This window comes from Gallinula chloropus, assembly GCF_964237585.1.
Source record: "Gallinula chloropus genome assembly, chromosome: 1".
Classification (NCBI taxonomy): Eukaryota; Metazoa; Chordata; class Aves; order Gruiformes; family Rallidae; genus Gallinula; species Gallinula chloropus.
Genome location: NC_140085.1, coordinates 183528604 through 183551452, shown reverse-complemented (window position 1 = coordinate 183551452; position 22849 = coordinate 183528604). Strand labels below are relative to the sequence as shown.

The 22849-nt window shown below is 40.4% G+C and overlaps 1 protein-coding gene across 1 annotated transcript in view; it reads right to left on the bottom strand.

Annotated features, from left to right (window-relative positions):
• The window catches only part of FNDC3A (fibronectin type III domain containing 3A), a gene marked incomplete at its 5' end in the record, with an annotated part of 103211 nt that overhangs the window by 41789 nt on the left and 38573 nt on the right, over nucleotides 1-22849 (bottom strand). The window contains 3 exons of the mRNA XM_084279092.1: nucleotides 1465-1737; nucleotides 4238-4475; nucleotides 9516-9592. Of these exons, the coding sequence (XP_084135218.1) occupies nucleotides 1465-1737; nucleotides 4238-4475; nucleotides 9516-9592 (588 nt within the window). The remainder of the gene's footprint in view (nucleotides 1-1464; nucleotides 1738-4237; nucleotides 4476-9515; nucleotides 9593-22849) is intronic.

Sequence of the window (22849 nt, the reverse complement as noted above, 5' to 3'; positions counted from 1 at the left end):
CAACTAACAGAAAGTAAACTGAAGCCAAGACAAATGCCATTCTGGAACTAGGGAAAGGTATTAAAGTTTGGAGCAACAGTGCTCAACTTCTGAATTTGGGTCCTATCTCAGAGGTGTCCCTTGGTGCTAAGCTTTCACAGGGTATCATCTACACGTATTTTTAAACAGCTCTTTTAGGTTGAGATTTCCTGATCTTAGACATCTTAGACATGCCTTTTGGTTTAAAGCAATCTAATACACAAGGGCACAAAATCATCACCTCAAAGTAAACTTACTCAATGAGTTGAGAAAATCATGGTTTGTTTCCCTCAGCATCACTAGTTTCATCTCCCTAATCTGAGAAAATTGTACTTGGCTGATGACAAGTCTCTGACATTCTGTTCTGAATCTGAAATGCTAGGCCAGTGACCTGAAAGTTGCACAGTGACACATCATCAGATCTGACAATGACCATACGATCAAGACTGAGGGCATTCAGTCCATTTATGAGATCACAAGCTTTGCTGTGTATTTAAACAACAAACACACTGTATGGTAGCATCTTAGAAAACATGAACATACTCACACTAGTATAAAGACCAGTCTTCTACAAATGCCTTTCAATCGTGAGTTGGTAGGGACAGGCATTATGTGAGTTTTATAGAACAACAATATCTCTTTTACAAAACACTGCTTTTTAGCAAGTTGAATGTAGGTTTCCTGTATCAGACACCTGATTGTTTCAAGTTTTCAGCAATGTCAAGCAAGCCACTGATATCCAGCGATTCCTTAAAACGTAAGCACCAATAACTCTGAACAAAGCAGTGTTTAAACAGTGTTATGAAGTATGACTGTCCTTGTTTTAGCTAGGATAGAGTTAACTTTCACAAGGAGCCAGCACAGGTGAGCAGAGCTGGCCAAGGGTGTTTTCCAACCCATGTGACCTCATGCTCCCCATAAAAGGGGGCTAGTCAGGGAGGCGCAGGTCCACACAGCTCAGGGATGGTCTGAGTTTGAGCTGAGCATCTGGTCAATTGTCAGGTTGGTAAAGTGCTTTGTGTTATCACCGTTTGTGTATTCTGACATTTGTTGTTTCTCTCTCCCTGTGCTGTGTCAATCCCAACCCTGCAGTTTGCCTTTCTCTGCCCGTGTTCTCTCCCTGTTCCAACAGGGGAGGGGTGAGCATGTCCTGCTCAGCTGCTGGCTGGACCAAAACCACAACAGTGACCACTAAGACATGCTCAAATTTCCATGGAGGCTTGCATGCCAGTAGTTTTGTTCTCTTAGGCCCATTATTGCTATGTGAGGGGCAGACTGACTGCCCTTCACTCCACTGTATCTAAGTCAGGGCAGTTATGGGCTACTATTCAACTTCAAGATTGTCAAAGTGTGGTATTCTATCTACAAATATATGCTCAGCTAGATATCAGACTTGCATAATTAATACATACATGTACATACACATATTATTTTGTTAACACTTACCTTCTACTTCTGTGTCGGTCTGAGAACTGCTTTTTCCTTTACCTAAATACTTGCTTTTGGTAGAACCTGTGCTTATACCAGCTGCATCCTGTCCTTTTGTAAGTCCATTATGTTCACTTGTAGGAGAAGGACATTTCTGAGGAGATGATGGAGGACTGTTTAACTTATCCTTCTGCGTTCCATGTCGATCTTTTAATTTCTTCTGTAACCTTTCATATGTTTTGCTAGATCTTTCATCTCTAAAGTTGGATCTTCCATGAGCAGGCAGAGTGTCTAAATGAAAGCAAAGTTAAAAATAATTAGTAGGAACAGAGTGTAATTAGATACCTATTCAGAAATGCTATGTGTGTTAATTGTGCACTTGTGTGTAAAATTACATCTCTACTCCTTTCAGAAAACAGAAGTGTCCAGCAGGTAAACTAACAGACAGCAATTGGATATTATCAATATTTTAGGTGAGAAAGTGCAATCTTCCCTTCCCCCATCTTTTTTCTACTAAAAAAATTACACTTAAAATGTTTCCTTAATCTTCTTTGAGCTGTAAAGCACAGGATAAGTTCAACACAGAAAAAAAACATGCCACTTTATTAACATGGAAAGACATTTGTGCTAATGCTGAATAAAAACCACTGACGTTTTGGAATGCAACCAGAGCTCTACTCCTTTAATAGCACTTCAGCAGAAATCAACAGATAAAAATCCCCATGAAAGCACAGGGCAACTGAAAGACACGAGAAGACTGAAGATAGTATGGCTCCACCTGTACACAGTAACCCAAGGCACTGCTGCAGAAACAGCAAGGTCCTGTCTCATGGCTTGGGGAAAAAAATCAGCACCAGACTAATGAAAAAACCCTCCTGTGGATTGCTGAACCCTTCTGTCCAGTTCTAACATACACACTCATTTCACTTTCACACTTAGAAGCAGCTTACTGACTCAAAACTTTAAAACAGTGTACCACATGGTACCAACTCTTTCCTCTCTGTTAACCCTACCTATGATGAAGGATGAAAGCTTCAAAAAGAACCCCAAAACAACCTTCAAAACCAGCACAGAACGCGTCCATTTTCAGGTAAGTTGGATCACTCGGTCTAAAGAGTGAAATTCATGACTTTTTTTTCCTTATGTGATAGGATGTAAAAAACCCAAGAACAAATAAAAACTTCCTTGCAAGAGGGATAAAAATAACAAAGCTAGAGAACTTTTCCGTTCCTGGTTCTTTAGGTCAGAAAATTCGACAGAGGATTACCAGCTAAGCGGTGACTATTGAGAACCTTGACCCTTACAGATTCAGGTGCTCTTGTTAGAGAACTACCATGCTCTAACAGCTTCTGGGTTTTTTCCCCCCTTAAGCTGAGATTCTTCATACAGGAGCCTAACTGTGGGCTTTGACTTCTGAAAGCCATAGGCAAAGTCAGTGGCCCAGAATGAAATCTGTAGAAAATACGTAACAAATTAAAGCATTTCTAGTCCTCTACCTCCCTAAATCCAGGGGCATCTTATGTACATACTCACATCAAAGCAAAGCTAGAGAATCCCACTTTATCAATTTTTATTTTTACATTAGCAATTTAGCAAATTACCACTGAATTCATATTTAAAGGGATATAAACTAGCATCAGAAGTCAAAAAATACTATTCCATTAAGAAGTACCCTTTATCTTTTATGAATTTAATTATCATAGTCCAATCTCTTAATTTAGCAAACTAAAAGCTAACAACTGCCATCTACAGGGAACCAAGAAATTAATAAAACTATAAATAAACACTAAAAAGCATTTAATAATGTACTGTTATCAAAGTAGTGTAAGGAAAAAATAAAGTATAACTTAAGAATAGAGAAACAGTATGAATTCCAGGAAGATCAAGACATTGCTTATATTCTTATCTGACAGCTTTGCCCATCACGACTGTTTAAGCACAGTGACCATAAGGAGAACATTTTTAGATGAGTTTAGTAGTGTGACACAACACTGAGAATCTATCCATCTCCACTGATGTGACCAAGTTGTGTTTAGTCTACCTCTCCATAGCTTCTAGCTTCTTTCTCTAAAAGCAAGAACTTTTGGCATTGCTCTCAAAGTCTTTCAAGGTCTGCACCTGCTTTATAGCAGCAGCTTATCTAAAGAAAAGCAAGTCTACCAGAAATGTAAATATTAAACTAACAACTCAATCCCTGAGTTAGTACACACACTTTGCCACTAAATAGCATTAAAATCAATAGCACTACCAAAGGCAGCTTCAATTACAGTATTAAGTTGAGGTTGGTAGCACCTGACCGTTCAAGTTGGATTTCAATACAGACATTGGACTAAATGCAGACAGTATTATAAGAAATAACAAACTTTTTTTTTTTTTTCATAATGAACACTAACAACTCCTGTTTCATGCTTCAAATAGGATAGTTGCAAGACATGGTATCTCAGAAGAGTGCTCAGGGATGGATTTAAATGCTGAATCTCAGGGGAAGTCATCAGCTGAATCACTACAAACGCTTCCTGCGTTGCTTTCCCAGGCAAATCTATAACTGATACACAAAAGAAACAATCTGTATGTTTAATGGATCACTGAACAGACAAGTCAAATTAATTAAAAGAACTTCTGGAATAATAAGCTTCAGTAAAAACAAGACTGGTATCCTCATAAAATTTTTGTGTACATTCAAGCTGTAAGTCTTGCCTGATAAAGCTCATGTATCAGTGTAAGAGATGCTGGAAATGAGCAGAGCATTATTTTCTTTGATAGAACTTGCAACATTCAATTAATTACTTACCCAGATCCCCGTATACTTGTGAGGTGTGATACTGTGGAATGTACTGCGTTGCCATGTCACCGGCTCCGGTCACAGGTGAGTATATATGACGTGGTGGAGGGGGGATCATGGCTGGAAGAGGAAGAAAGCCAGGCAGTGGGGGATGTGGAGGCCTGTGTATCACTGCGTGACCACCAGGATGAAATTCTGGAGCCTGGGGAACCACCACAACCCTTCGAACACCGTTATCCTCAATAACCTGAAAAGTGAGAGATACCACACATCAAAAGAGGAATGATACTCTGAAAGGTATGATTCTATAGATGCTTAGACAAAATGAGGAACAGTAACACCCTTAAATTTGAGAAAACAGGGGAGCATAACAAAAAAAGAGGTAGGACAATTAAAGAGCTATCTGTTAAGTATTAACTACAATAATGCCATTAATTTCTTAATGGGATGGGGAAAAAAAATCTGATGGTAACACCACCTTATAAACAACCAGTTATATTTATAGCACAAGCCTAGCTTCTCCCCAGGGTCCTGCTTCCACCCTCATTCTCACTGCTTGTAAGAACTGTTACACTGCTACAATTTGTTTTGCAGTAAGAACACCTAGATTGCTCCCTAGACGTGGTTGGATGGGTGGATGGACCTCAGTCCACAAAAATAGCAAGTGAAGAGGCACAACCGTGTCTGGTCTTTGTGTCCAACCCAGCCCATGAACACTAACCCTGAAGGAACACTGCCCCATCGTATGCATCAAGCTGTGAAAGCAAAAAAACCCCTAGCATGATGGTAGTCATCCCACTCAAGACTCCTTCACAACTTAAGGTAATTTTAAAAAATAATTCCTGCTCCTTCCCCTGTTACAATGTCTTGCACCTTGAAGGAAGCCACATGCTACCCAGAAAACAGAATCACAGACTGGTTTGGGTTGGAAGACACCTTAAAGATTATCTAGTTCCAACCCCCTGCCATGAGCAGGGACTCCCTCCACTAAACCAGGTTGCCCAAAGCCCCATCCAACCTGGCCTTGGACACTGTGAGGGAGGGGGCAGCTGCAGCTTCTCTGGGCAACCTGGGCCAGTGTCTCACCACCCTTGGAGGGAAGAATTTCTTCCTCATATCTAATCTAAATCTTTTAGTTTAAAACCATTATCTCCTGTCCTATCACTGCAAATAGGGGACTTTGTGATAGCCTCTGTCAGACTCTGTGGTGTGCAAAGAGGCTTGTGCAAAAATGGCAAATGGGAGATGTGACAGGACAGCCTTCTGCTGAGGGACCTGAGTGCAGCCATCAAGCAACACAGCTAGAAGTTCAAAGAAACAAAAGCAGCATATGTAATCCCATGATGAGAGTGTGGTCACCTAAGATGCAATGAGGTGTGTTGTGCATGGTATTGGGAACACATCCGAGGTCTGTAGCATGCAGTAGTCTGGTGAAGAGCAGGCACAAAGGCACCTACGTATTGAAGCACAAAATACTCATCACTAAATAAGGGTCAGTAATCAACTGGACAAGAAACAGGGGTCCCTCCCTGAAGCACATCACAGACAGGGAAGACTGCCATGATGATCCTCTCATCACTCTGGGTAAATTCACCAAAATACATGACCGTTGGTAATATCTAGACGTGATCTTGGCATAATTTGACTCAGTCGTATATTGGTTTCAGTAGCTTCAGTGCCCAGAATGCTGCTGCCTAGTAAAATAATCCCACAGCAGGAACTGGAATGTAAGTTTTTGGATGAAATGTTCACCCTGAAAAGGATAATAAGAAGAAAGGAATCTGGAATATCACATCTACATTCAAAAGCAGGGGACAAGGTAATCCTATGAGGTATGTTTTCACTGACACTTGAAATGAGGTGGGGACATCTGCACATACGCCAATGCCAATGAGTAAACCTTGTACAACAGGAGTAGATCAATAGATCAAAGCACTAAGTGTCAAGCTGCTTTCGGCTCCACTGTTAAAGCCAAAGGGTAATAGGCTTGGCTAAATTTAGTCCCATGCTCTGATGTGAGCATTTCCACCAAGTCCATGACAGAATCACTTGGAGAATCAATCAGTTTTTACCATGTCTCCATTAGGGGTTAGTGTGCACCTGGTACACCTGAAATGAAGCTTCTGCTTTTGTTTTCTCTAACAGCAACCTGATCTGTACACCCCAGAATTTCCCTGCTAGCTGAATCAATGCAAGGTACGTGAGGTTGGTCTAGGAAACTTTCAGAATTTCACTACTGTACTGAGACAGTCACGCAGACACAGCTGTATGCTTCTGCTGTAATGGTAGAATGACAATCTCTGCATATGCAGTCGCACTCAGAAGATAGAAAAGTATGTACACAACGGAGCTGATCCCACCTTACTTACATAGAGAACTGGAAATTACTATAAATTACCTAAGTGATCACAGCTTTAAAATACATACATAATACCACATGACTTTAAGAAATGGGCTGTTTTCAGTATACAGAAATTGTCCCTTACTGGGAAAGTAATTTCACTAAAGACACTCTTCATATCTATGCATCCATAGCTGTGTGCTACCTAAAGGCAGGATATATTAACAGCAATAAATACAACTAGAACTTCTGCTGTCCAATGAAATTCTTTAAGCACTGAAATGTAGTTTTAATTATTTAAGTCCTTCTTGCTTACACAAAAATTTGCTATTTATCATGATTTTATGAGCGCATTCAGATTATGCAGGAAGCAGCTTCCATAAAAAACAGGCTACTTAGTTCATAATTTATTTGTTTTCTTGTTTCTGCTAACAGCCTAAGTAACTCAGAAATAGGTACCTAATTCATAGCAGCAGGGACCTTAAGTTTAATAGTGTAAAATGAAGAGTCTGACAAGTCTGTAACTGTGCCTCTAAATCAAACATCAACTCAACAGTAAGTCTCTACTAGGCACCTACACAGATAAAAACCCTCCAAAAAGCACTAAGTGCATCATATCAAGTATATCATCTTCCCTCCCTGGCAGTGTTCAAGGCCAGGTTGGATGGGGCTTTGGGCAGCCTGGCCTAGTGGAGGGCAGGGGTTTGGGACTACATGATCTTTGAGGTCCATTGCAACCCACACCAGTCTGCGATTCTGTGATCTTAAGTTAAAAAGATAAAGAAGTTATCTATCAACCTGACTGTGCAAGCAAAACACATAGTTCTGGCATAGACCTTCTTGGTTGAACAAACCAACCAACCACCACTGGAAAACTCACTACAGACAGTGAAAACAAACAGCTTAGAGAGGATGAATAAAGATGGGCTTTCTTTCAGAGTTTTGGAACTGCAGTTCCAAAAGGAGAGAAAGGGAGAAGTAAAATAAAAAGCAAATCATAAATTGATTATGTGATAGAAGAAAAACAAATATCCTTTATTCTGTAGTTATCCCCAACCTCCAACAGAGGCCAGTATGCTGTATCATTGCCAAACAGGGACTGAAGCAAGCAGAGGTGTAACAGAAGTAAATAAAAAGGGACAGACAAAAGATGGTTATGCTGAACTTGTTCTTCCAGGTGGATGGCTTTAGACATTTAACTGGTTTCCAATTTCTCTCAAACCATATTTGCAGTTGCTGACATTTAAAAATATACTATGTCTGAAGAAACCATGTAAGTTACTTTGCTGGGACTGTATTAAGTCTGGGATAACTCTTAGCTCAACAGTGTTAGACTTCCTGTTTGCAAGACTACTAGCAAATCTTCTGGCTCTTAACAGGAACTTCCCTCATAAACCACAACGGCTGGTATGTTTTGTCAGCAGTAAATACTTCATAAGACTTATAAAATACACATTTTCCCAGACTATGATGCCTCTACTCAGATGAAAACAGCAGACATGAGCTCATTCCACCTGTACTCTGAGCTGGATAGATGTGAGGCACCTTCAGTTCAAAAGTCAGCAAGCTGTGTTAGCACAATCCTTGCACTAACGAGCTCCAATGAAAAGCTGACAGGAGTACCCCAGCAAGGCCCAGTCCTTCAGCCTGTCTGCTGCAAGCCGCCCTCAAAGGAAGGATAAATTAATTTCACAAAGATTAGTCGGATTGCCACAGGTTACACAACTTTTCATACATTAAGTATTTCATCAACTGAAATTAGGCACTCAAGAAATATGTTAAAATTCACAATTTCACTTATTTCAAAAATTCTTTTGGTTCTTTAAAGATGAACTCTAAATAAGGATGAAGACTTTTTACTGCCATGTAAAGATAAACAGATTTTCATGATTATTTTAAATTCTTTTTCTTCTGCTTGTTTGAGGACTCAACTATGAAGGATGCACGAGTCAATTTATTGCCCAGCTTTCAACACATAAAAGGTAAAAGCCTGGAGCATAAGCTTGCCTAACCTAACAGCCTTTTCCTTTGCTATAGGACAAATGTTTTATACAGTTCAAATAATGTAACATTTGCTGGACAACAAAGGTTTTTTGGTTGCATTTTGTGTCGCAGTCTCTTCTCTGTGTACACCACAAGGTGCACCCTGACTCACCAGTTACAACAAAAGACCATCATGAGAAAGACCTGAATTATGGGGAGCGGTATTCATCTGCTCTAACTTCCAGGCCTGACCTACTAACCCCTAGGTTCCTTCTATAGCTGAGGGAAGGAGACACCATCTAGAAGGCCACACATCTCATTATAGCACAGGCATCAAAAATAGCCAAGAGGAATCATCCTTTTAATCTACTTTAAAGGCTGCCCAGGTTATCTAGCTCACATTTAATTTTCAGCCGTCTAAATTAGGAATTGTACAGCACAGAAAATCAAAGCCCCATTTTCAGATAAGTAGTGGAAATGCATATTATACAGTAATTTACCCTAAATGGACAGTTGAATTTTTTTCCATATTTTTCCTATGCTTTTTCTGACTGCTGTGCTTTACTCCTTGTCTGCAGGGAACTTCCAAACGTGGAACTATATATGTATATAAAATTAAATTGGTACCAAGAGAAAACATCCACTAACCCAGAATTCAGTACAGATCCTAACACAATGAACTATTTGGGTCATGATTATGTTTGTTCAGGGGACATCAAGTAGATCAGGATCCTAATCTCAGCAAGGAACTGTGCTTGTTACTGTCATGGAAGTAGTCAATATACAACCAAACATACACACATACAGCATGAGAAGTCTCCCCTCACAGAGATACTACATCTCCCCTCATTTACTTGCCTGATCACAGTGACTCTGAAACTGGAGTCTGAATAAGGTATTTTGGTTCTACTCCCATAATGTGCAGGAAAAGAAATAAAATAAGATTCAAATGAAAGGACATACCTGTGGGGCATATCCAGGAGGCACATAAATTGTAGGCACTGAACCGTTGGGGGACATCATTGGAACCTGAGCAGGACCTAAATGAGTTACAGAAATAATCAGTACAGCACCAATTAATAATTTGACAAAGTTCAAAGAACGTATTGAACTGCAAAGTCTCTGTGAAAAATATACAAGATAACATGGATAAACAAAGACAACAAAACGTACTGATAAAATCATAACAAAGAGCACACCCAGAAACATTTAGTAAAAACCCAGAAGCTTTAAAAACATAAAAAAAAAATTATCTCCAGCAGATATTTCTCCCTTTTCTGTCAGTAAGCTCACAAAAGAGCTTAAATCAAAACTTCTTGACAGGTGACAAGTCAAAAGAAGCATCCCACAATAGAAGAGGCTTTAAAACAGAGACAACAAACCCCTCAATATTTAAAACAAATTGCTGAAATGAGATAACATTCAGCTAAAAGCTGCAAAGAACACTGCCAATCTGTTATTATGGTCTTGTCACCTGAAGAGGTCTGGGTACCAGAGGACTGGGAGGTGACAAACAGGACGCTAACTTAATGTCTCCCGGGGGGAAAGCACACATATTACAAACAAGTCAGTCTACTCCTGCTAATCAGGCAAGTTGTCATACCATGATGATCCTTGTACCATGCAAACTGGAAGGAACAGAGTTTGCAGACACCTGCATAAATATGACACAACAGGGATATGTTGAGGTGGCATTTGTAGAGAAAGTAGTGCCTAAAAAAATCTGATACCTTCAAAGAGCACAGGGATGCTGTGACATACTTGGATTTTCTACAAGCTTTTGACAATCTTTCTGACTTTTAAGGCAGCAATGTTGCCTTCAGTTAAAAAGGGCTTCTCTCAAACAAAAAGGGCTTCTCACTAGTACCTAACTGGCTTAAGTAAACAATCAGCTTCCAAAGTGCCCAGAGTGACTGAAGTAGGCCCACAGGCAGGCAAAAATTAAACTTTTCAACATATTAACAAAATTTCTGGAAAAGAAAATGAATAGTGACGTGACAATTTTTTGGTATGTACAGAGTGAGCTGCAAAGGATCTCACAGCACTCAATGACCAGATGATAAAAAGCAGTCAAAATAGTGCTGGTAAGTACCAAGTCACACAACTAGGCAAAACCAACAGAAGTACTTCTTCACAGTGATAAGCCATAAGTTAGCTGTAAACAAGCTACCATGGAGTTTTAAGGACATACCAGCTAAACTTGTTCAGTGGCACTTACAGAAAGGAAGACAACAATAAAAATCATTACTAACACAACAGAGAACAATCAGAAAACATTACTGTGCTATGCTGTAAATCCACACTGCACCTCAATACCTTGAGCACTCTGTGCAGTGCTTGCTTCCACCTTTCAAAAAGAACATACAGAAGTAGAAAAGGACAAAACAAACAAACAAAACCCCTAAAACAACCTGAGGAGAAGCTTATGGTGGCTTTCCATCTGTTTGTCAGGAAAGAATGACCAGGATTATTCTACCTGAAGATGGTTAAAATGTAAAAGGGCTGGCAGCAGAAGTAAAAGACCTATAAAAAAGGACCCACAAACTGCCTAAAAATGGCAAGATAAATCATTTACAGTTTCTCATGGGAAAGAGCCAGAGGTATTTAATCAGGTAAACAGGTAAAAGGTTTAAAACAGGTAAAGCAATTTCTCATGAAACGCACAACCAAATTGTGTAACTCCTTGCTTTAAGAACATTGTGGAAACTAAAGGCTAGGTGCAGAAGTTAAGCAAACTGAGAGAAGCAATCCATTAAGAGCTATAAAGAAATACAAGTATCACTTTTGGTTCAGGAAGCTAGAAACAAGAAAGTTACTTCTGTGTGCCTGCCCTATCCTGTAGCATTTGGTGCTGGCTCCTACGAGAGCACACACCTTGGCACAGGCTTTTCAGAGGAACTGCCTACAGACCTCCTTATGTTCTTGTGTTTAAAATAGACAAGGCAACAATTGCTGAAGTTTAATAATTAAAGAAAACCTGAAACATGATACAAACTGACCAGGTTTTGCACCAAGTGCATAAGGCTAGGATTCAGACACTCCAGCCTGCATTCTCCAAATGTCCAATTCAGTGTACTGGAGCTACCAAAAGCACTGACCCAACTCTTAGCAAACTTTCAATACTGCTTCTGAAAGGGTGTTCATAATTCCACATTAATGTTTAATAAACGGAGTTAAGATCTGTAAATGGAAAGTACTAAGTAAATGCAAAGTACAGTATACAAGGTTAGCATACCTCATTCTGATAAGTATGAGCTTGACAGACAAATAAAGATAACTACGTCTGAACGCTACAAGTGGGGGAAAAAGGAACAAAAAGTATTTTCTACAAAAGCAGCATGTAATCCAACCTGATTACACATACTACAGGGGCTTCTTTAGGACGAGATACAGAAGTTCTGAAATGTATTACCTAAAAAGACTCACAGCTTTATTATCAATGAAGTGTTAATCCATAACTGTGGGAAAGGACTTTAAGAACAAGGTCTTAATTGAAAGATTTACTGAACTGTCTCAACCATGTAACAATGAACAGAAAGGCTACAGTAAGCTATAAATTGAGAACTGAACTTTCTTTGGGTCTTTTTGCTGAGCTGCAATGTTCCAGTGATGTATGAAGTGCTAAAAAGAAATCAAAGTGAAGTGTAAAGCAGTGAAAGAGAAGCTGAGGAAATGCTATAGAGCATCAGCTTAAAATAAATTCAGAAAGGTCAACAGGAATGGAAGTTTATCCTAAGTTGCCATTCAACCAAATAATGATTTAAATTCTTACATAAGAAGGTGGGTTTTACACAGTTCATATCTTGTATTGCTTATTTGTAGTTTTTCTATAATGAGTAAAACCCACTGATAGTTTAAAATTGTGAGTTTGATAAAAGTATGGAAATTTCAGAATTAAGACCACAGTTACTTGAACTTTTTACAGCAACCTCAATGTCTTTGTGGGATGAAGGAACTCATACATGCACATACCATTTCTTGGTAAACTGGCAGGTATCTCTGTGTTTGGCTTTTTTGTTTTGTTTTGCTTTAAACATTTAAAGAATATTGTTTAACAATCTCTTTAAAGCTTATTTATTTAGTGCTTTAATCGCTGACAAACAAAAAAAGCAGTTATCTCCAACCCAGTACAAAGGTTGATCCACAAAGCCATTTTCAGTATACCCATAACGTAGCAGTCACAAAAATAAAGACATAAAGGCAATGTATGAACCTGAAGAATTATTGCTGAGTTGAAAGAGAGTCAAATCAGTAGTTTGAAAACTTGCATCCCATCTTCAGCACTTTCAAGTTCCAGAATTAATGAAATTATTATTTTAACGTTAAAGATCTAAGGGTGAGCTAGCATTTACTTCTGATTACATTTCCAAGTGGCTGTGGAATGAAGTTATTTTGCAGAGAAACACTGAAGAAAATGCAAAGTGTGGAAAAAAACTCCTCAGACTTCATGTATTTTAATGACCATAGGGTCTTCACAGTGAAATTAACCAATTTCTTGACAGAAAGCATCTCTTACCTGCAAAAAATTGAAAGAAGGCTTCCTGTATCTAAAGATAAAATGCTAATATGCTGTAAAACCAGACTTGCTTTTCCTTTCAAAATCAACTGGCTTTGCTTCAGTGAAACACATTGCAAGAAACATTGTCATGATTGTTAGGTATTGGTTAGGCTGGCGCCTGACAACGCCTGCGGGTTTTAACCACGAGGTGAGACTGATTATAAAGTACCAGCAAACAACAGCATCAGGAGTTCGTGTTAAGCAAACACCTGATTTTCTATATTGCACATAAAAGGAATGGACTTTATCCAAATCACTATATTATGAATGTTGACAACTTGATGGTTGTGAAGGAAGGTCTCAAATATGCTTTCAGGTATACAAGTTCTCTTATCTATGGAGTGGATAAAAAGTACTGCGGGAGACTTTATACCTGAGAAATGACTCATCAAACACAGTGAAGGTTTATTCAACCCACCTGAACACAAGAAACAGATGTTTCATCAGGTTTCTTATTTATTATTGTCCTGAGTAGTTTTTACTACTGCTAAAGGGAAAACTTATGACATCCTTATGTCAGCATTCTAGTTTAAAAAAAAACCCCAAACAACAAGGGGTGTATGTGACCTGAAACAGGAAAGACATAAAAAAATCCCAACACCGGGAAGCATCTCTCCCCTCCCAGCAGTAGCTGGTGAAGCTCTCCACCACGTCACTTCGAGCAGACTCTAAAAGCCTCATCGCGCTCATTACAGCCACCACGAATGCGTGGCAAAATTACCAGCGCTGCATAATCGCTGGGATCTAAACATAGCAACTCCTGCAAATGCGAGGATGCCGCCACCGCTCGCCTAAGGGACAGGCCGCTGCTTTTTATTTTAGCCATTAAGCGCCGCTCCGTTTCCAGCCGCTCACAAAAGCTCCCGGCAGCGGCGAACCCGGCGGGTCTCCAGCGCAACAGCAGCACTTGCTCCCCGCCTGCGTGAGCGAATACTCTTCCGGGGCAGTAACCGCCCATAGCCCCGCTCTTATAAAACCCGGGCTCGTAATGGCCTCCCAGCGCGCAGCCTTCCTGCTCCCCGCAGGGTTACGGGGACACCGCGGTCCCCCAGGCCCCCGCAGCCGCCCCTCTCCGCAGCCCGCGCACCGCCGAGAAGGGGGTTCGCAGCGCTCGGATTCCTCGCGTTGTTTTTTTTTTTTAATTATTATTTGTTTTCTCCAGCCACCACCACAGCTTTCCCCCATCCGCCGCTGCCGCCCCAGCCGCGGGGGCTGCCTGCGGCGCCGCGCCCTGCCTGCTTTTGTGTTTAACCGCGGCGGCCGAGCCTGGCACCCGGGAGACCTTACCGCTCATTTCGGGCTGGGCAGCGGGCGGGCCGAAGCCAGGCCGAGCCTGGCCGGGCCGGGCAGGCGGCTGCTCCCCGGCGCGCCGCGGCAGGCGGGGCGGCAGCGGCGGCGGCGGGCGGGGCGGCTCGGCTCACTCAGGTGCGCGGCTGCCCGCTCCGCTCCGCCTCGCTCCGCCCTGCCCGGGCCGCGGCGGGACCCGGGCCAGCAGCCCCCTCGGCACAAGCGGCGACGCGACGCCGGGCTTCAAGGAGCGAGCGCGGCGGCTTTTCAGGGGACAGCATCCCCACCGAGGAAGACTTCCTTAGCCATCCCTCAGCACCGCTGCTCTGGATCTTACTGTAGCCTACCACTAGTCGTTGGCTGGTGTGACCCAAGTTCTTCAGCTGAAATCATTTACGTTAATTACCATAATGAAGTTATAAGGGATTACTTCAACCCAATCCTTTCCCAGGATTTACCTGCAGCTGAACTGCTAATCAGTTTACACCTAAGAAAGGAGGTGCGCACACAGATCTGGTTGCAAAGAAACACTTTCTGGCGCCCTGTTCAGAAAGCTGCAATGACTTTGATACTAATCTGTGTGGATACTGTGGCTCATGAACACTGCTATACTTAGCATTAGTCTAATGTGAACGGCGATGAATCACTGTTATCCCCAGGAGGAAATAGCATTCAGGATTTACTGCAGCACATTAGGTTAACTATGGCTCTATAACCGAACACCCACACTTTGACATCACACAGGCGATGATATGCATCACTGACGCAAGCACTGACAGGATCAAACACAAAGGCCACAGCAGCTGAAACAATAGAGCGCACAGCTGACGTAGCAGCACACCCCTCTAACACTGATGGGCTGCAGTAAATCAATAGACCCAGATGCCACAAATAGTTGCACCAGTCCATCTTTTACATAACGGCTAAGACTTCAAAGTTTTATTTTGGGCTCCCAGCAGCCACGAAAACCAGTAACCACAACCACCACCAATTGGTCTACGTTTGTCTCGTAAGCTGTGCGTGGAAAACGCTTCCGAATTAATACTTCAGGTTAATAGGCACCAAAATTTGTCAGCTTTACATTTATTAGGTGCCATGTAATCAAGGCAAGAAATAACGAGAAAAAGAAAGGCAAATCCAGGACTTACTGTTAGGCCTGAGCTGGGGAAGAGTCGCAAGAAGGAACCATGAACACTGTGAGGACACAGGCAAAGCCTTCGGTTTGCAATGCTGTCAATTTAACATACTCCTTATGTTCTAAATTCATTCTGACAAAACAATCCCTTCCCCCATCCATCTGTCTACTTTTGCCATCAAGGCTGGGGAACGGCACCTGACAAAGCAGCAACGTTGATTTAACTATATTAATTGGCTACAAAAATCTATCAGTAGACTGCAGGCTGGCAAATGCAAGGAAAAACCAAAGGTAAAATTGTTCTCATAGGTCCTTTCAAAAAAGCAGGGGAAAAAAAGCACCAGTTTGAGCCACAGAGACTTTAGAATAATGGGTAAAAGAAGAAAGCTATGAAGCCTAACTACAGTATTTCTTTCCCATGAAACCGTATGTACATAATCAGGGAAAAAAAAAATAAAGGAAAAGAAGACGTGAAGTCCCTTCTATAGGCAAAGTGCAGAGATGACAGATGACAGGTTCCTATAGCACTTTATCATTAGTACAGCTTTTAAAAAGGCCTTAGGAAAGTTCAAAGGAAAAAGGTGACAATGGTTTCTATGTTCAAATATTAACTGTACTTTCATTTCACCTGTTTCTAAACAATGACCACTGTGTAATTTTGTGATTAAAAAAGACTGCAAGCCCATGCCTCTGAATGGTAAAACTTCACAACATGAAGTTAAACTCAGGAGCTTGAAGGATGATTTCAGTTTTTTTAGATAGTCCTAACAATAAAAAGTTTTTATACTTTCTTTCTGAAGCAACTGTGTGGCACAGTGATCATTCTATCCTACCTTGTTAACAAAAAGAACCAATGAATCAAAGATGTTAATGTGGAAATACGACACAGACTTTGTAGTGTGCAGCCTAGATGGTTTAATTACTCCATTTGGTTTCCTGGTTTAGCTTTAGACTTAGGGTATTATTTTTTAGTAACTACGTGGAAGAGTTATGTCAAAAAACTACGCTCGCTCTCTCCCGCAGAGTTTTCCAATTTAAATATCAGGTGAACCATAAATCACTGCATTTCAAAGGGAGTAAAATGTGATATACCATTCTTAACACAGAGCAGCTTTGAGCAAAACGGTTTTATTCTTAATGGGAAAAAATAATCTGCACCTGTTCTAATCTAACCGCATCGCTTATTTGCTCAGCTTTTTCCTTGAGCAGAGCCTAATTCCCTGGACCTGACGCTGAGCAGCACTGATCCGCAACTTTTTCAGACTAATATTTAATATTTGTGCATACTGCTTAATCACGTTCCATTTGATTCACAATATTAAGGATAAACTACAATTTAATTATCTTAACAGTTGGTGCCACTAGAATTTGTGTTTTTCTAATCAGACTTTCTTTTTTTTTTTTGCCACACAGCACTGCAGACCAGAAAGTAGAAAAGTTGAGCACGACCACTGATAGTTCCTGTGCTTCAAAAGTGAACAGCGCAAGCGAGTCTCAACAGCTAGAAAGAAGTTCCTGGCGTGTAGACAGTGACTTCTACAAAATAGCACATTGATTCAGAGAAGAGAGATCTTGGAAGGAACAAGAATTAAGTCCCCGCCCTCTGTGCCCTGGTTGTGCCAAAAATTACATGGTATAATTACTTGTAAAGGCCTTTTTAGCATCATTATATTGAACTTATTAGACTAATGAGGGTTTTTTTTCTGTGCGTATTTACCTGCCCGTACTGATTTGAAACGAGTGCAACTTAGTTGGCATGTTGTGCTACTGCAGAGCTGGCATTCAGAGAAAGTCCCCCCTCTCCTTTGTGCAAATTTCTTAATATTGCCCTCCCATTATTATACACATACATATGTGTGTGCATATGTATCCACATATAGATTATGACTTGAATATGACATATCGATTAAGCAAATCAATAGCATACATATATATGCTGAAACAGCGTTACCAAATTTTAAGGTAGGGTACTTCTAAAACTATGGATGTCAACACAGAACAATCTGTGGATATAATAAAAATCTGTGCAAACTGTGGAGTATTATGACACATACCATGTTTATGGGCAAGCAATTAATACTAGAAGAGGTAGCCCATAGAAAATTTGGTGTCCAACTCAAACTTTTATTTCTATCCAAGGCAAACTCTTCTGAGGACGTACTTACACTAAGAGTTCATGGAATCTAGTAACACACACTTTGAAAACCTCAGAGTTGTTTAGGCCTCAAGCTAATTATATAAACATATACAATGCAGACACAGCCTGTCATCCATTTAAAATAAAACCAAAGCAGAACAAGACCTATTATGATTATGAGCAGCTGAAGTCCTTCCAATATCAAATAAACCACATGCCATCTTTCTTGAAGGGGACCAGTTTGGGAGTGGTCATTCCTAACTGGAAGACATGAAACTAAAATTAGCAAGATGAAAGGTGTCTCACTTTTCCAGGAATTCCATAATCCAGGATTCTACATGATTTAGCAGAAAGAGGGAAAACTAGGTAAATTTAGAATGACATTGGCTCCTCAGCTAGAGTTCTAGGGTACAAACCCAGGGCTAAATCTTGTTCTTAGTAAAGGTACAAGGTTAATGATAGCTGATGATTTTAAAAAAGCAAACCCTCGTGCCCAGTAGCTCTGTCCTACTGAAATCTTACTGTCTTAGATCTAACTCTTGCATTGGGTGGGTTTGCTGTTCTTGTTAGGCAAAAAGGTCTTCTGTAACAATACAAAGAAATGGAAAGAGAGTTCAGTTCTACAAGAATTCCTCTCTTCACACTCACCACATACAATTATTTTTATGCCTTCATTAGAGGTGTTCACTCAAGTGAACACCCAAAAAAGATTCTGCCAACAGTGCAGTTCCACAAACAACTGTTCAGATGTAGGTTTCTAAACTATGAAATAAAAGGTAAAGTGACACATTATTGCACAGTTTTGTTTCAAATCATGAGTGAAGAAAAAAGTCCCTGAAGCTGACAATTCAAAAGGTGACATTTGTTAATGTGAAATCCTTCTGTCATGACACAAACTGTAGGGAACAAGCCCCAAGCAAATTACATAATCGTCAAACGACAAAAATGAGACATCAGACCAAACCCAAACCATCTGATGTTATACACCTTATACTCTGCAGCATCTAAAGCAAACACTTGGCTCAGCGGGGTGATTCACTGGCTGCCTCTGGAGGACAACTCTGTGCTTCTGCACATTTATCAGGGAGCCACTGCATAGCGAATGACACAAATCATTAAGCACAGACAGTGTGTCCTCAAGCAGGTATCTGGTTCAGGCCTGCTCTAGTCACTCTCCTATCCAATTTCAAGTTTTCTGAGAGTAGTTTCCTGTTCAGTTAGTAGGTCGGCTAAATTCTGTGCTATGCTCAAGCAGATTAACCCCATGCCTTGCTCCTGCCTAGGACAGGGCTATGAATGTGAGACTATGGAATAACCTGGGTCACGTCTGCTGAAGATGGGCCACTAGAAACTGAAATGCAGCACACTAAGGTCCCATCCATGAGGCTTAATTCCTTTAACCCAGGAGCTTCTAAACAGAAAATACAAAGCTAGCCTTTAAAACTTCACCTAAATCTTAGAGGTATCTGACTGTTTTCATTACAGCAATAGAAAAAGGCAGATTGAATTTTTTTTTTTTTTTAATTTTTGGAGGTGAAGATGCCCATCTCCAAAAGACAACATGAAGAAAAGTCTAAACTCAAGAATACCCTATAGCCTCACGGCTAGGGGACTCTGCTGGAATTGGAAGCTACAGGTTCAGATTCTGTGGTACTTAGTAGACTAAAACATCGTATCTCCTCAATTCTGGGTGAGTGACTTCAACTGATTCCCTGCTGCTGGTACTGTTTGCATTTCAGGATGAACTTAATACAGCCCGAGTATGCGTAGTCTTTCTTTTTGGAGAGTAAGGCAACATTTATATGCTGTCTTGGTATCGTCTCTACTCCAGCATGTCTTTGATATCTAGCTTCTGGCTGCCCCCCTGCAGCCTCATGCTTTGTACAATTACAGGCACGTAGGGAATTCCATGGGCAAAACAGGAGAAGCAATGGGTTCAATGTGCTTGATAGAATTAGGTCATGATTCAGTGGGTGAGACCTGGGCTGTGTCTGAGACTTCCACAGCTAAAAGCTTCTTAAGTTAGAACTACGGTAGAATCCAAACACCCTGAACGTGGCCCCTTGCGATTACAGTTCATTGCACAGACATAGTTTTCTCTGTCTTTTCAACAATAACAAGACAAGCCTATAAATACAGTACAAGAGGTGATGCTTTGAAGACAGTGGAAATAAGTTTGACTGAAAAACTACTGATCTTGAAAATTCTTAACATTGCACCTGACATGGTAAATACCTAAACCATTTAGATGAAGACTTCTGATTCTGCTAATGACTTAAGGTGAACACACGAGAATTTTCATGTTCAAAGCGCTCTGCAGGAATTTGGTCCCTAATTATTTAACCCAAAATCAGGGTACACAAAGAAGAACTGATGTTCTCAGTCAGAGGTAGCAACATAGAAAGGCACTGCACTTACTCTCAACACCTGCAGCCTTTTTCTATAGTGAAATGTTTGTACTATCATACAGATCACTAAACACCTTCAACCACCTGCTGTAAACCTCACATTTTACTGTTGAAAGTGATTGGAAAGTGTTTTTCATGGACTGGGCTAGCTTTTAAAAAAAATAAAATTAATCATCATAGGCTAATGAAAGTGTTTACATTTTTTATTTAAATCTTTTAAACTTGTTTCAACATTTACATCTAAAATTTGGTCTACTTTGTGTTTTATGTGACAAAGGCTGCTTGATTCTCCACAATGAACTCTTTAAATATCCCTTCAACATGGAATTATGTTCTCCAAATCACAAGCAAGTTACCACACGGGGAAAGTAACTAAGCTCAGATAATAACAGCATCTATGTCAAAGGCTGTCGTTGATAAAAAGCTTTCAGCAATGTTAATAAATATGTATTATCAGAAAGAAAGTATCTGGTAAAGCAGTAAGCAGGGACCAGACACAAAGATAAGTCTATGCAGTTGCAGTGTTCTTTTCAAATTCAATTTGCTCTGTAACCAAATACATTTTAGGAGGTAACATACCCACTACTTTAGCAGCCAAAATGAACTCAGAGCCGGAAAGAACTATGCAAGGAATCTACTTACTTGTGCCAAACAAGAGACCCGGGATGAAATAACTAACTTGTTTCAGACATAGAAAAGTTGTCATTCCAAACAAAAAAAAAAAGGGGGGAAGAGACACATTCATGCAGTGGAGCTCTTTATCGTACATTATGCGGGGATCAATATAGTCCTTGATTAAGGAGCTGAGACAAGAAAATTGCTTAATAACGGGGGAGCAAATGTACCCTTTGAGCAGAAATCTTTTTATTATTTCACTACTATCTGGATGCATGAGATCTGAATTTTCTGTTGCTGGACCGTCAGGGGCTCAAGAACTAAAAAACACCTCAGGAATCAAGTCTATTCACCTGCAACTGCAGCCTCATTCCTCTCCCCCATTATCATATATCAAGATCCATCATAAATAGATTCTACATCAAGACCAGTCTCAAACCAGTCAGTTCTTCCACCCATACGTCTCCCACTGGAGTGCTGTTCTAGAGCAATGATCTTCGTAGCCAGGAGGTTTCTTGTAATTAGATAAGTTATTCACAGATATCTGATATCCAACTGAGCTCTAAACCACCTCTGGCATTAAGTTGTGCTGTGGGTTGTCTGGGGTTGTTGGTTTGTTTTTTTTTTTTTCAAATCTCTGGTGTTTACTTACCTATTTCTGACAAAACTCATTTTAGACAAACCAAACAAGCTCTTCTACTCTCCTCTTATAAAATAGGCTCCTCATGCTCCTGAATATCCTAACAGTGCTTTTCTACAACACCTGGATTCAGCTTCATCTTTTGTAAACATGAATTATCAAATTACAGCTGAGGTCTCAGCAGACTCCTGTAAAATGCTACTAAACCTCCCAAGCTGTACTAGCAACTGTCCTAATGCGTTTTATGATCATAGTAACCTTTACAGACACATTACACTGGAGATAATACTTATCTTGTGAGTCAAATAGCTTGCTGCTTCCTCCTCCTCCCTATCAAATTTCAAGTGAGGAGATCCCTATTTATAATTTATTAATCTTATGCATGTCCTTGCATTGCATACAACTGCATTTCCCTCAGTTCAGGGGTACCATTCAAACAACAGTTCTTTAGGCAGTGAATGCATGTTCTTGTTGATCTTTTACCACTTCTGGAATACAGATTACCTATCCCATTGGAGTTGTTTGGATCAACTGAAATGCCAACTATTTCTAGACTGTCTTGATAGCTGAAAGATACTTGAGTGCATTGGTTACTGAGTGATTAAGAAGGGATATGTTTACATTCTAGGCTAGTTGTGCATCATGCTTTAGCATTCAATTCTTTTCTATTATATGCACAATTTAAAGCCTTTAAATAAACCCCAAAAGACTAAGGTTATATTGCATCTGCTGAAGCTCTTTAAATACAGAGATCAAAAAACATCCTGTACTAAGCTTTGAATTTTGCAGCATGAAGACAGACAACATGCAGGTATCTGGCCTCAAGAGTCCACTGCACCCCTGCAATTCTTTACACCTGTATTCTCTAGTCCTTCTACTTACTTTCCACTGGCCTTCATATCCCATGTAGAGATAACTTCAGCCTCTTTTTCTAGGTGGTATGGTCCCAGGCACTTTAGACCTCCATCCAGCTCTCTGAAGCTGCACAGAAATGTGTACCTGCAAAAGTACTACTTGTCCAGACCCAACAGCACTCCACCACCATACAAGATGATCTAGCAACATACATCTATGTACTTCTGAAAAGTACCCCAAACCCAACACCCTTCTATTCAACTACTGTCACCAAGATGAGATTAGATTTTTTCCCCATCAAAAACAATGTCTCTATTTTTCAGATGAGAGAGTAAGGCCCAAGAACTGAAGAAACAAAACATGCTGAAATTCTGTGAACCTAATGCAGAGCTGGAGGCCGTCAGGGGCACACAGGTGCTCTGAATGGTATTTTAAAGACCTGTCAGAAGATGAACTTGGCAAACAACTTACAGATAAAGCTGTGTGGGCATATGAATAAGGTTCCTAGCCTAGCATGTCTCATATCTTCGCTGGAAAGGAATGCAGGGAGACTTGAGAATCTATACAGCCACAGTTAAGAGAAAGATAGGGTATTTTCAAGGTGCATTTCCCTCCTTTTTATACCATCTCTGTGTAAGAAGGGTGTAGTAAGCATTAAACAA